Source organism: Plasmodium inui (genome assembly GCF_000524495.1).
Source record: "Plasmodium inui San Antonio 1 unplaced genomic scaffold supercont1.11, whole genome shotgun sequence".
Classification (NCBI taxonomy): Eukaryota; Apicomplexa; class Aconoidasida; order Haemosporida; family Plasmodiidae; genus Plasmodium; species Plasmodium inui.
Window position 1 is genome coordinate 225,196 of NW_008481845.1, and position 14,085 is coordinate 239,280.

The following is a 14,085-nucleotide window of genomic DNA, read 5'->3' on the forward strand; positions in this document are numbered from 1 at the left end:
TTTTTTTTTTTTTTTTTTTTCTTTTTTTTCTTCACTTTTGTGTGTCCACGGTTGCTTTTGGACATATCAGGTGGAGAGCTCACTTCGTCCGTGTTGTGATATGTGTCAAGTGAAGCCTCTTCTCTCGCCACTTCCCGCTCATCCGATTGGTTGGATTGCTCCGCGGGCACTACGCCCATCGGCGGTGCTGTATCATGGTCCGAGGCGCACCTTATCTTCCCTTCTGGTGGCACCTCCCCAGGGGAAATACCCCCCACATGAGATTCACAGAAACGTCCTTCAGGGAGACCTCCGCCCCGATCGCCATCCAAAATCTGGTCAATCCTTTTCACACAAAAACCCTTCCACCTGGAAACATAGCCCATGTCATGCAGATGAACCATCTTTAAGAACCCAGCAATGGTAGATTCTAGTAACGTGGAGCTGTAACAGAGCATTTGTACTTTAGGAGTTACCACCTGACTGAGAATCATTTTTATTTGTTCTTCGAATTGTTCATCGAGGAGAGCATCCACTTCGTCTAATATCAGCTGCTTAATCTGGACGTTTGCTATTTTGGTGAGTGGCACTTGGGTATGGCATCCTTCCGCTTCTGTCTCTCCCACCCTTACGTGGCATCGCTTCAAAAGGCTCAGCACATGCTTCAGCCTTCCGGGGGTCGATATTATTACGTGAGGAAGACACGAAAATAGCATCTTGATATTCTCTGTTACGTCCGTCCCTCCGTATAGTACCATGGGTCTCACTTCGAAGGGAGAGTCCTTCCCTATCTGCCTCTCACTGTCTGCTGCGTAGCGGTGGTTACCTGATGGGACGTGGGACACGGAACTGCAAACATTGTCGTATGGTGGTGGTAGTTCTTCATTTTCTCCACTAATAAATATCCCCTGATCGGAAATCTCCTTTATGTTGTCACAGAGCTGTACGCAGAGCTCGCGAGTCGGCACGAGGATTATCGAGTGGAGGAAGAGGGACACGGGTGGGTGTGCCCCATTTCGCTGCCATTCCGATTGGCTCGTCTCTCCCCCCCTGGCGGCGTCACTATCAGCGGCTTCACCATATGCCCTCCTGAGATGCCTCTTCTTCACCTTCTGCACAATCCTACTCGCCACGATGATACATATGGACATGCTTTTTCCAGTCCCGTTCTTTGCCTGCACAATTAGGTTCCTCTTTTGTAGGGCCTTCCGAATAGAGAGCTGCTGGATCGTCGAGGGGTGGTAAATATGCATCCGTCCCAGAGCTAGAATCACCTCCGGAGGTATATCCAATTCTTGAAGCGAAGTGTTCTCATTTTTCTCCTCCTGTGGGGCGTCAGCCAGCAGGTCGTTCAGGTGACCAATTGGTACCGTCCAGGGGTCCATTCTTCGCGGGGGAGTCGTGGCACGGACAAAAAAACAGACTAACAAAGAAACAAACAAAGAAACAAACAAAGAAACAAAGAAACAAACAAACAAAGAAACAAAGAAACAAACAAACTAAGGAACAAACAAACTAAGGAACAAACAAACGAAGGAACAAACAAACTAAGGAACAAACAAACTAACGAACGAACGAACAAACTGGAAGAAGTTTACAAAAAAGGGGGGTAACCACCCTTGGTCTGTCGCTGTGCTTCCAACGAGGCAGATGCTGTGGTTGGCTGCTTAATCCAGCTGCGTCAGGCAGGGTTACGCTAAAACACCTTTCGTGTTGTTTTGTCTCCTTTGGGTGATTCCACCCTCTGTCAATACTCTTTCGTGGAAGCTGGAAAGGCACGCCTACTCTCTTCTTCGCTCCTGCATTGGTTGTGCTTCCCTCCCCTTTTGCGCCCGCTTCTGAAGTGCCGGGGGCAGAGCGGACCCGACGGTTCGATGTGCAAAGAGGAAAAAAGGGAAAGAGAAAAAAAAAAAAAGAGAGAAAAAAAAACTCCCCTCAATGAGTAAGCAAACCATATCAGCCAATTGTGTAATCTTCGCCAAAGCGACTGACCAACCGGGTGAGCACTTCTCAGTTGGATGACCTCCTCTTCGCGGAGGCGCTTCTCTCCTACGCTAGGCGCCCGCACCACACATCAGTGGAGGAACAAGACCGATGGTGTATACGGGCCTCGACTCCAGCACTTGTCCATCGAAGAATGAAACGAACCCTCTGATTAGAAGCATGACCCATCCCCATCAGACGGAGCAGCTTAGCGTGACCATCCTGAAGCTCCAGCATGATCACACTGGAAATACTGCCTCGCTGCCGCGACAAACGAGTGACCACTTTTTTTTTTTCAATTGAGCAGAAATCGACGTAGTGTGCCATGTCTATCCTTTTTTTTTTTTTTTTCTCTCTTGTGTTGAGAGTCCCCCCCCAAAAATAAAAAGCCGGACAGTCCGCACAAGCGGAAACAGCATCGCAGCGGCAGCCTCACGTATGCACTTCTTTCCAATCGCTCATCCGATAAATCGTACCTCATTTTTTTTTGTTTTTTTGCCTCTGCCCGCCCGACATGGCGAAAGCACACACGCCGCTGCATCACCCGTGTTCCTAACCGTTCAGTCGAATGAGGGCAGAACGAGCTCTGCTTTTACCATCACCGCAGGGTACAGCACGTCGTGTCACACCATCGCATCAAGGGAACCCCTGAGAGGGTGTACTTCTCCGCCTTCCCTTCTCCGCTTTCCGTTTTGCATATGCCTGCAGATTGTATGCTTCCCCCTTTGAGCTACCTCCCGGTTAACATCCAGAAGGGATGCGTAACGAAGAAGTCTACTGGAACTCCCCCTTCCAGCAGCATCGAGGAAGAAGCACCGCCGAAGCTGGAGCGAAGAAGAAAGTCCCTCCTCCCCTCGGAGAGTCAACCCTGAAAGGGGATTAGCAAGCTCATCACGGCGCGCCGAACGCAACCCCATTTGAACCACCACCCCCAGAAAGAGATACACCAGAAAAGGAGGGAAAGCTTCGAACGCATCCCGCATCGTCTCGCAGCCACGTGCCGAAGCCCCTCCCCGTAGCTACTTCTCACCTCCACCGCACCACAACAATGAGCCTGACACATCATGACAGCAAACTATACGAGCAGTCACTAAAAATCACGAAGAAGATAAAGGAAAAAATATCTAACCGGAAGGGACCCAAGGAGGATTCCAAGGAGGTCAAAGTCAAGGTTAAGGTCAAAGGTGTGCCTTATAAATACCTGGAGCGTAATTACAAAACGATATGTCTCTCCGTGGGATTCTGTATCAACACGTTCCTCTACTTCACCTTTTGCTTCTTACTCAATAAGCTCATTGAGAGTGTCGTCTTTGCTGCGCTGTCCAGGGTATCACAATATGATTACGCCAACAGCCTGGTGGCGGGGTCCGTCAAGGCGACGATTATCCTGTTTCTGTGGTTCGAGTATTGCTCGGGTGGCTACGATGGCGACCCGTTTTTTCACTTCTTCAAGAGCAGGCTGAACCTGATAGGCAGGGGTAAGCCGTTAGGCAGTGGGGATCCTTAGTGGTGTCTCCGTAGCGGCGTCTTCATAGCGACGTCTTCATAGCGACGTCTTCATAGCGGGGTCTCCATAGCGACGTCTTCATAGCGGCGTCTCCATAGCGCCGCCTGCGTAGCAGTAACGCCTCTCTTCATTTCCGCACACCCAATTGGCACTGCCCCCCCCGTAGGTGAAGCGAAGGTCATTTTCGTGTCCAACATCGTAGGGACGCTGCTTTACCTCGGAGTGATGAAGTTGTTTGTAGGGGAAGACCCCCCGTCGCCCATCAGTTCTACCATCCTAGAGAGGATACAAAATGGGAAAGTCACTAAAAGCAGATCGATCCTCACCTCTTTTGTGTATCCCCAAATCCCATCTGTCGTGAAGAATGCCCTTGTGCAACTCATCATTCTGACCTGCCCTCACGTGAGCAGCGCCAACAAATACTACAATAAGACCTTTCTAACGAACATGGATCTTTACTCCTCCATCGTCATGGACACATATCTGAATGAGATGATTTGCTCCTTCCTCAATTACGTCCTACTCCATATTTATCTCTTCACCAAGGATAATTTACCTCATCCGTTGGAAATAAACCTCCTCTTGACTCAAATCGTTTTGCTCTTTTCTACCCGATGCTCAAATGTTGTGAGTGGTCCCTTTATGAGTCTCAGCTGGATCTTAAATGAATCTGTTTCGAGAAAATATCATTTTTTTTTCTCTCTCTTTTTAATCATTTTTCACTACTTGGGCTATAAGCTAGCTAGCCATTTTCTCGGACCACCTAATCTGTCCCTAGCCGATGCAGCCACTTATTACACAAATGTGAAGCATGAGATGCTTCAGAATAATGTGAACAATGCAACGGGGCGTGTAAACATTGCCCTCGTTCCCAATGACAGCGTGGCGCTAAGTGATGTCGTAGACAGTTACCTGGGACGCTTCTTTCAGAGGTGCTTCCAGTCCTACGGGGTCGCTGCCTCTGGGAAGAAAGCGGCCTAGAGGGGGGAGAAGGGTGGTGTGTGAACCTGGAGAAAGGGGATCCACCTCGTTCCTCCCCCTCCATCAGGTTATGTATATCCTATTGTCCATGCCGCGTTGCTCGTGCTGCGTTGCTCATTTGCCCGTTTGTTTGTGTTCCCTGCCCCGCTTTTTTTTTTTTTCTTCTTCTTTTTTTTTCATTTTTTACCTGACTGTTCAGGCGGTTTTGACGCCCCGTTGCACATCCCTCGAGGGTGCCGTCCCATGTAAACAGAACGGAGCGCGGGGCAGCAGCAGAAACAACGACATCTGCAACAACGGCATCAGCAACAACGGAAACAATAGCTGCAACAGGAGCAACCCCCGGGTTGTCACCCCAATTACAGCGCTAACAGGGGAGTATCCAATTGAGTGCCACGTTGGGGCAGCACCCCATACCGGTGACATCCGAATGGGGAAGGGTAGGAATAATAGCTCAAGAGGTGAGACGAACCAGGAAAACAACGTCGCAACTGAATGAGAGGAGAAGATGTGTGGGAGGTGGGAGGGGGACTATACTCAAGTGGAGCTCCCTCCCCTTCCGTGACATGAAACAGGAAAGGGGAAAGCATAGTCATGCGGACAAACCTCCTCGATGCACCAATGAAAACTTCATCGCGAATAGTCATATGGAAGTTATAGTGTCTACTTAAAGCCACCTGAGTGGATCCCATCGACTAACAATCCCGCTATTTAAGGGGGACCGTCTCCCCCCTCACGGGTCCCCTCAGGCACTCATAACTTTTTTTCACAAATGGTGTCCATCGCGTCCGCGTTTGAAGGCGGCCACTATCTTATCATCACCGTATCGATTGGTTTATCTTTATTTTTGCTCTATTGTATTGTACTGTGTTGTATGTTTTTTTTTTTTTCCTCGACGAAGGGTCCACCCGCTGGAGCGTCCCATAAACATTCACCTCCAACCGGGCGATGCTAAACTCCCCGGGATGTACACTCTCCTAAGAAAAAAAGGTTCCGTTTTTCCATCATGATGAGGGGTTGCCTCTCTCCCCAAAGTAATCCTTATTCGGTCTTCTCCCCTTCTGTTCACACCACAACAGTGCGAATGTACAAACCTCTCATAGTTAAATGACGTGACAAAGCTTCTTTTTGATGATCCCATGAGGGGAACAGCAGTTGCTGGTGGGCGTACAAGCAGTATACCTCTACTACATAGATCACAGAGGATTGGTAAAGCTTTTCCTTTCCACGTTTGGGAACATTGGCCAAAGAACACATACAACAGAGCAGTCCTATGCATGTGATTCCTCCGCTGTCGGGACGTACAAAAAATTACAGTGACGGTTTTCTGCATTCACATAAGATTGAATTAAACCTTTCAGTTTTCCATTCATCACAGCGGAGTTGACGTGAGAAAGGGGCCCGCCGCATGGGGTGGAGAGTGACCAGGGGAAGGAAAAGAGGAGCACTGGGTGGGCGAGGAGAAAGCCAGAACGAAATGGAAAAATAAATGCAAAAACAAAAAAAGAAACGAAAAAAGAAAAAACTCACATTGTACATAAAGAGGCAGTTATTTCTCTTATATATATGTATCTATATTATATATATACTTCTTTCCTTTTTTTTTTTTTTTTTGTATTTTCCTCGGCGCAAAGAGGGCAAGAATGATTACTGTGTTAAGACTCCCCCTCCCCCACGCTACCCTACCGTCGCCACGCATATCCAATGTTCGTATTGTACGAACGTGCCTAAGGCACGCATGTCCCTATAAATATGCACAGAGGGTATTATTATATATATATTCACCCGCATGTGCCACGTATGCGCAATATTCGGTTTTCCCCCGTTTTTTTTTCTTTCCCCCTGCGTCCTACCACCTCCCGTAGCACGACACTTGGTTTTTGCCTTTTTCCTCACCCACCCCGAAAAAGGCATACCGTGCGTTCGCGCAGCCCCTCCCCATACGAATCGCATCTCCCCAAGAGAAGAGAGAAAAAAAGGAAATAGTTCCAACATTCAGGTGCAAATTGTAATGTCGCAAACGGAAGGAGAGAAAATGCAAAAAAAGGAAAAAAAAAAAAAAAAAAAAAAAAAAAAGAAAAAAAAAAAAAAAAAAAAAAAAAAAAAAAGAAAAGAGGAAAAAGGAAAATTAAAGCAACAATATTGAAATAACAGTCAGATGTCATAACCATCGCGCAATAACCATTCGTCAATTGGGTTCCATCCTGTCGCTCCACTCGCTTAAGGGGAACATGCAATTTGTGCCACTGCCGGTAGGCGAGTAGCTCACGTGAATTTGCCGTCGCACCGAAGCAGGAGCGTCAGAAGCGTTACCATCGTGATAGGGCAACTGCCTAGCAGCGTAGCAGCTTGGCAACGTAGCCACATAGCAACGTAGCAGCGTGCCGGCGCACGAATGCCCATCAGCACTCATGTTACGACGCGGAACACCCCGCTTTTCACGAAGAATAACCACCACGCAGTGAGTGCTTCGCTCCCAGAAAACATGGCCGCAAGAACAAACATCGTCCCTTCGCATCGGCCCTAATATCTATATAATTATACCTGCCTCCTCCCGCAACTGCAACCACCACCGCGTACGAGCGTATGCATTCACGCATGCACGCACGGCGCGTGATTAAGCCCTTAACCTTCTCACTTCCACCGTCTACCCTCCATCTTACGCCCCCGTTTCTTTCTTTTTTTTTTTTTTTGTCCCTTGTGAAAAAATGAAAAATAAAAATAAATATGACTACCTGCTCAAGTTGTTACTTGTTGGAGATTCCAGCGTGGGTAGGTTCCCCCCCCGGAGGATGGCGGCGTCTCGGATGTTGCGAGAAGCACACGCACTTTTTAAAGAGAGGGCAGCTGAGTGAAGTGCACATAACCGAGGGAGAGACGGTGCATTGCGTGTTGTCCACTTGGCTAGGTGGAAAAACAGACCATTCTCTGTGCTTCGCTGCCTCACTCAGCAGATCACTGAATTGCATCATTGAGCTGCCTCACTGAACCGTCGCCGCTTCTCCCCCCACGCAGGCAAAAGCAGCATCCTGTGCAGATACTCCGACAATCAGTTTGAAGAAAAGGTCCTCTCAACCATAGGTAAGAAGGAGTCATCCGAGCAATGCACCCTTATAGTGTGTTTGGGGATCACACTGTAGGCGCCTCTCCGTTTGGTATAACGGTCCCGTTGTGCAGGTGGATTAACTCAACCCCTGTAATATCTTCCCCCCCCTTCCAACGTCCTACCTACTTCTTCCTCCCCCCCTCTGCAGGCATCGACTTCAAAGTGAAGTATCTCAAAATAGACAACAAAACGATAAAGGTGGGAATTTGGGACACGGCCGGGCAGGAGAGATTCCGGACGCTGACCTCTGCCTATTATAGAAACGCGCACGCGATTATTCTGGTGTAGTAAGTGGAATAGAAAGACCAAGGGGGTGGTGATGGCATCCGTGCGTTGGCTAACCCATCGCTTCGTATCTCCCCCGTCAGCTCTTAACCAGTCCGACTTGTCTGATTCGTCTGGAACGTGTGACCCCTCTTAACCCTTTGTCCCACGTCGCACATCCCACTTGGTACGTCCCACGTCGCACATCCCACCTGGTACGTCCCACTTCTCCCTCCCCCCTGCAGCGACTGCACCGTGAGAGAGTCCTTCGAAAACCTGGACGTGTGGATTCACGAAATCGATAAGTATTCAACAAACAAAAATGCTATCAAGATGTTGGTGGCGAATAAGATTGACAAACCGAACCACGAAGTGACGAAGGATGAAGGGAAAAACTTCGCATTCGAAAACAATATGTTGTTTTGTGAGACGAGTGCGAAGAATGATATCAACATAACGTACTGCTTTGAGGAGCTCATTCAGCAGATCTTAAATAATCCCTCTTTGCTGGAACTCAGTATTGTCACCAAAAATTTGAAGCTCAGCAAGAAGGAGGAAAGTCGAGCCAATTGTGTTTGTTAGACCCCCAGGGGGGGAGCGGTTACCAAACAGGGAAGAGTTAGCAGTGCACCACCACCGCTGCGTCGCATCGGCAATGTGTACCACCCATCACCATTCCTTTGTCTATGTCTCCCTCCCACATGCACCCTCTGCGCATCGGTTGCCTGCCTATATGTATCTATTCGCCAACACGTGTACGTGAAAAAGTTCCTCTCATTATGAGCCCCTCCCCCGGAGTGGCACCTCTTAATTTTTGTATCGCTCTGTGACCGCTCCCCCCCCTGTTGCCGCTACCCCCACGTCACCTCGTACACAGGTACAGCACCCCCCACACACATGCCTTTGTGCGTACCCGTTCTGTTCTTTTAAATAAAAAAAAAAGTGTGACCGTTTCTTCCTTTACCTTCAAAGCTAGATGCTTTTTTCCCCCCCTGACGTTGCTCTTCCGTCTGCCCCCGTTTGTGGAGCAGCCTCCGTTTGCGCGTCCTAACTGATTAGATGCTTCTTACCAGCGTGACTGTTTCCCCTCCGACGAGTCCTTCTTTGCAGCCTATTACTGCTTCCTTGCAACCTCTCATTGCTTCTTCCCAACCGATCATTTCTTCTCAACAGCGTCCTCATTCCCTAATGCATCAAAGCAGTATATTATTCCCCCGTAGTGAATCCCCTTCTTGTACATGTGGTTTTTTTTGTAACTTTAATAAGACCCCCGATTTAATAGTAACTTTATTTTTATATTTATGTATTTTTCCTTTTTTTCCTTGTCACGGTACCGTCGCGCCACTGCTTTCTTTTTTTTTTTACCAGTGTGGTCGCACTGCCGGTGACGCCCATTATACTTTTAAGAGTACCCAATGTCTCGAAAAAATTGTGACTCCAACGTCTGGTAGCGTTTCCCTGGTCCGTTTAGCGCCCTTTGATTTGCATCATTCGAGTCGCATTTTGTTCTTTGGGTACCTTTGCTTCTTTGCTTCTTTGCTTCTTTGCTTCTTTGCTTCTTTGCTTCTTTGCTTCTTTGCTTCTTTGCTTCTTTTTTTCTTTTTTTTTTTTTTTTACTTCCACGTGGATGGATTACTCTGTTGTTGTTCCCGGAGTTTGGTCTCTTTGCATCGATGGAGGTACGTCGGGCAAAACAATTAAAACGGAGGACTCTCCTTGTCGATGTTGCGATTGTCGCTTTGCTTTCCCCCTTTCGACTCCTGGGCCAGTAAATTAAAAAGAAAAAAAAAAAAAAACTCGTCGTTGCAAAACGCGTTTGTGAATATCGACATGTACGTTCTCTTTGTGTGCATTTTTGGGAGTAGTCCACGTCACGTTGTAGCGACAGAAGCATAGAGGACCTCTTCTCTCCACAGAGGAATAAGGCGCACAAAACGGTGAGGGACTCCCAGACGGATGGAGATCTCCGAACCTTCGCTCAGTCGTTACAGCTGTGCGGTTCCCACGAAGAATGCGAGGGGCATCCCCAGCACGTGGCCTCTCATTACGTGACATCAGCACAGTGCTGTCAACGGGAGGGCACCTTCAAGGTAGCCCTTCCATCAGGGTTTTGCCCCCATTTCGAAAGGATGATCAGACGCCACATCCCAGTTGAGAAGCCCTTCCCCCGCGAGATGGACACTTAGATCATTCCTAGCAGTTGGGCGGACGAAAGTGGGTACATGGAATGTCGCCTATGTCGGAAGCCACCTACATTGGATGCCGCTTACAGGGGATGTCGCCTACACGTGATACCGCTCACACGTGGTGGTTTCCCTTCTTTTATCGCTTCCCTCCCCGCAAGAGCAGGATGAGGGGGATGCCGCCTGCCCGACTTGCCAAGAAGAACGCGCCCAGCCAGGCATTCGTCAAAAGGGTAGTGAATGCTACCCGCAGCTCCTGTGTCTGTCGAAGAAGGTACTCTCTGTTTAGGAACAAAGTTTGGACCCCAGCTGAGGACGTAACGTATCGGAAGAACCTAGACATCATTTTCCAAAGTCATGTGTTCTTTTACACCGTTCTGAATGTGGATCGGTACAGTCACTTTCTGCCCTACGTCACGGTAGGGTGTTCTCCCTGTGCCTGCATGGAGTGATTAATATCCTGCAAAATCACCAAAGAATCCATGATGGGCTAACCCCCCAAGAGTCACTCATCAGCCAACCCGCATCGCCTATCCTCCCCCCCATCGCAGAAAAGCAAAATAACGGACAAGAAGGAGGACCACTTCAGGGCTTTCCTCCAAATAGAGAATCTCCTTTTCAAGGAATCATACCATTCCGTCATTCGGTTCAAGGTGCCTACCACCGTCAAGGTATAATGGGATGTTGCAAATGGTGCATCACCGAGTGGGATGATATACTCGTATAGGGGGCTTTCCAGTGGAGCATTTGATGAATACACTTCGTAACGGCGTGTCCATTAAGCTTACTCTCCTTTTTTTTTTTTTTTTCCCTCTACTTTTTTCAGGTCTCCAGCGCAGACACGAACCTGTTTAACCATCTGGTATGCACAAATAGGGAAAGAAAAAAAAAAAAAAAAAAACAAAGTCATCCCAAGTGCTCACTAAGACAATTTGCACTACGTCAAGCTGGTGTTACAAGATTGAATGCCGCTTCGATGGCTATACCACCAGTGATGTTACATGTGCCATAGTTCCTTCGCCGGTGCACTCAACCATCGCTCTCCCCCCCCCTCAGAACACCGAATGGATCATTGAAGAAAAACCCGGTTGCATCAACGTCGACTTTTGCATAAGCTTTCGGGTAGGTTAACTGGCCTAGTGCCACCACATGGGGAAGCGGAACGATGGGTGCGACTGCATGGAGGCAACTAAGTAATCGCGTGCCGCTACTCCCTTATGATGCATTGAAGTAACCTCTGACCGCAGAACACACACTGCCCAGGTTTACTCCTTTACAACACACACTCCGTGTCACGCTTCCCCCCCACACAACACAGCTAAAGAACCTGGTTTATCAAAACTTCATGCGCATGTACATACAAGAGATGGGGAAGAAGATACTCTACGCCTTCATTGAGGAGGCCCAAAGGAACAGCGTGAAAAATGTCGACGTGCTGTTCCGTCACTTGCTTCAGCGGTGAAAGGAGAGCAGTGACGGGGGAGAGGTTTGTTGTATCCTCATTTCGCCCTCCCTCCACCCACTGCAATAATACTTGGTGCGTTCACGGAGGCAGCTACACAAGGATTTCTATGCTCTCTCTGTTACGTATGCACACAACTGTGCTGCCAATTTTTTTTTCATAATGAGGGGGGAAAGAGGGGAGCTTTTTCCCCCCACGAGGAGGTTCCAGGCGAGCACACCCGCCAACCGTATTGTTCATCACACGGGGGTAGAAGCTTCCGAACTCCATCTTTCCTCGCTGCAACGAAAGTGGGTTCATACAAAAAAAAAAAAAAGGGGGAAGTCACTCCAAAGGAGAGTAGGTATATGCTACACCTCAACTGAGTGATACTTCAAAGTGGTTTTTGTATTACTGCCACTCGGAAAAAAAAAACTTTTCATCATATGTGCACGTCATATGCCACCCTCAAAGCTCTGCGAAAACGTACGTCATTATCCCGTTCATGCAGGGTCGTTACGTATCTGTCCGTCTCGCCCACCCTAAAGGGAATCACCCTAAAGCGAATGCTTAAAAGAAAAACCTCATTTGAGTGATGGAACTATAGGAAGAAGCGCGCCTGACTCCATTTTTCCTCTGCACGACTGCACAGCGAATAACAATTACGAAAGCGCCTTTTTTCTTCTTTTTTTTTCATGTGCTTAGTGTCAAGCCACAGTGCACAGATCTCCGTTTAGCAAAATGAGCAATTCTTTTTTTGTGATCCACCCATGTGTTATTTTCTTTTTTTTTTTTCTTCTTTCATCTCTCTATTTTGTCACTCATATATAGGAGGCCTTTTTTTTTTTTTTTTTTTTTTTTTTTTCCCTTCCACCTCCCCGAACGAGGCATTTCCGCCGAGTTGAGTGGCGCGAGTTTGATGAAGCAACCATACGAGGCTACACGTGTGGGAGAAGATACAAAAACGAAAGCACACCAACCGGGAAGTACCTGCTCCAGGTGTTCCATTCACAGGCACAGCACAAGCGCTGCTTACGTAGTGTAGGTCACCCTTTATACTGGGCTCACCTTTCACCAGTGCTGCGCTTTTTGCCCATACGACGGTAAAGAGAAGAGAAGCGGCAGGAACAGAAGAAGAAAAGCATTCCACACTTCACTCATCGCGATCGAGATTGGCCACCATGGTGAGACAGTCGCAGAGCATGTACGATAGGCACCTGACTATCTTCTCCCCCGATGGGAACCTCTACCAGATCGGTAAGTGCCGTCGAGGAGGTTTTTACAGGGAGGGAAGTGGAATGAAGGAGGGGAGTGAATAAGTGGATTGAATAGGTGGAGTGAAGAAATGGAAGGGTGCACGAACGGGAGAGAAGCACCCCGGATGTGTTGTCACTTCCCCTTGCGGCTTCCTGCCGCCGTATGATCTCTACACCGCTACCGCGTTACCTCCACCGCTGCAACTTCACCATGCAGAATACGCCATCAAGGCAGTGAAGAACACCAACATAACTTCCATCGGCGTCAAAGGGGAAAACTGTGCCGTAATCATCTCCCAAAAAAAAATGCCAACGCAGTACATCTCGCAAGACAAGCTCCTAGATTACAACAACATTACGAATATTTACAACATAACCGACGAAATCGGATGCTCCATGGTGGGAATGCCAGGAGATTGCCTCAGCATGGTCTATAAGGCTAGGATAGAGGCCGCCGAGTTCTTGTATTCCAATGGGCACAATGTTAACGTAGAAACCCTGTGCAGGAACATTTGCGACAAAATTCAGGTCTTCACGCAGCACGCGTACATGAGGCTGCACGCTTGCAGTAAGTTTATCGAGATGGGGAAAAGGATGGCGCACCGCCCCCCTCATCGCTGAGTAAAATTATGACCTCTTTGTAAGAGCTAGCCAAAATGTGGACAAAATGGCCATTTAGAGAGAAAAAAAAGAAAAGATTAGTTCATGTGAGCTAGCCAAAATGTTGACAAAATGGCTATTTAGAAAAAAAAAAATATGAACGGGTCATAATTTTTTCTTTTTTTTTTTTTTTGCCATATAAGCTTCATGCGTGCGAGTGGCAACGTGTATCCCTTACTTCTTCCCTGCTGCGTCGTTTTACCGATTCATCACGTCTTCCCCCACCCCCATCCCAAGGCGGAATGATCATAGGCATGGGCGAGGACAACGAACCAGGCCTTTTCAAGTTCGACCCGTCGGGGTTCTGCGCAGGGTACCGCGCCTGTGTGATTGGGAATAAGGAGCAAGAAGGCATAAGCATACTGGAGAGGCTGCTGGAGAAGAGGAAGAAAAAGATACAGAAGGAGACTTTAGAGGAGGATGTACAAAACACCATCATCTTGGCCATTGAAGCGCTGCAGACAACTTTGGCGTTTGACTTGAAGGCCAACGAAATAGAAATGGGGATCGTTTCGAAGACGAATCCGAACTTTACGCAGATCAGCGAGAAGGAGATCGACAATTATTTGACCTTCATCGCGGAGCGGGATTAGCTCGTAACAGCGTCCTGTGTGGCCAACCGGTGAGGAAATCCCCAGTTCCTTCTACTCATCACTCGTTCTTCGCAAGAGTGCCATGTGTGAAATGACTGAGCACATAGCAGATATTTGCGTTGCGTTGTGTTG

General features: G+C 48.2%; 5 protein-coding genes across 5 annotated transcripts in view; 4 read left to right on the plus strand and 1 right to left on the minus strand.

Moving 5' to 3' along the window:
- Positions 1-1,364, minus strand: part of C922_02930 (hypothetical protein) — a gene marked incomplete at both ends in the record, with an annotated part of 3,846 nt that extends 2,482 nt beyond the window's left edge. Inside the window, one exon of the mRNA XM_008818528.1 lies at positions 1-1,364. Within this exon, the coding sequence (XP_008816750.1) occupies positions 1-1,364 (1,364 nt within the window).
- Positions 1,365-3,010: 1,646 nt separating this feature from the next.
- C922_02931 (hypothetical protein) lies at positions 3,011-4,949 on the plus strand (the record flags this gene model as incomplete). The annotated part of the gene is made up of 3 exons (XM_008818529.1): positions 3,011-3,440; positions 3,636-4,420; positions 4,650-4,949. 3 exons carry the CDS (start codon positions 3,011-3,013, stop codon positions 4,947-4,949), a joined length of 1,515 nt encoding a protein of 504 aa, XP_008816751.1.
- A 2,209-nt stretch (positions 4,950-7,158) lies between these two features.
- Positions 7,159-8,402, plus strand: C922_02932 (rab family, other; the record flags this gene model as incomplete). The annotated part of the gene is made up of 4 exons (XM_008818530.1): positions 7,159-7,222; positions 7,466-7,531; positions 7,705-7,843; positions 8,066-8,402. The coding sequence occupies 4 exons, from the start codon at positions 7,159-7,161 to the stop codon at positions 8,400-8,402; spliced, it is 606 nt and encodes a 201-aa protein (XP_008816752.1).
- Positions 8,403-10,170: 1,768 nt separating this feature from the next.
- C922_02933 (hypothetical protein) lies at positions 10,171-11,465 on the plus strand (the record flags this gene model as incomplete). The annotated part of the gene is made up of 5 exons (XM_008818531.1): positions 10,171-10,422; positions 10,555-10,674; positions 10,830-10,865; positions 11,060-11,125; positions 11,322-11,465. The coding sequence occupies 5 exons, from the start codon at positions 10,171-10,173 to the stop codon at positions 11,463-11,465; spliced, it is 618 nt and encodes a 205-aa protein (XP_008816753.1).
- Positions 11,466-12,625: 1,160 nt separating this feature from the next.
- C922_02934 (20S proteasome subunit alpha 1) lies at positions 12,626-13,953 on the plus strand (the record flags this gene model as incomplete). Its single annotated transcript, XM_008818532.1, has 3 exons — positions 12,626-12,701; positions 12,918-13,268; positions 13,598-13,953. The coding sequence occupies 3 exons, from the start codon at positions 12,626-12,628 to the stop codon at positions 13,951-13,953; spliced, it is 783 nt and encodes a 260-aa protein (XP_008816754.1).
- Positions 13,954-14,085: the final 132 nt, after the last annotated feature.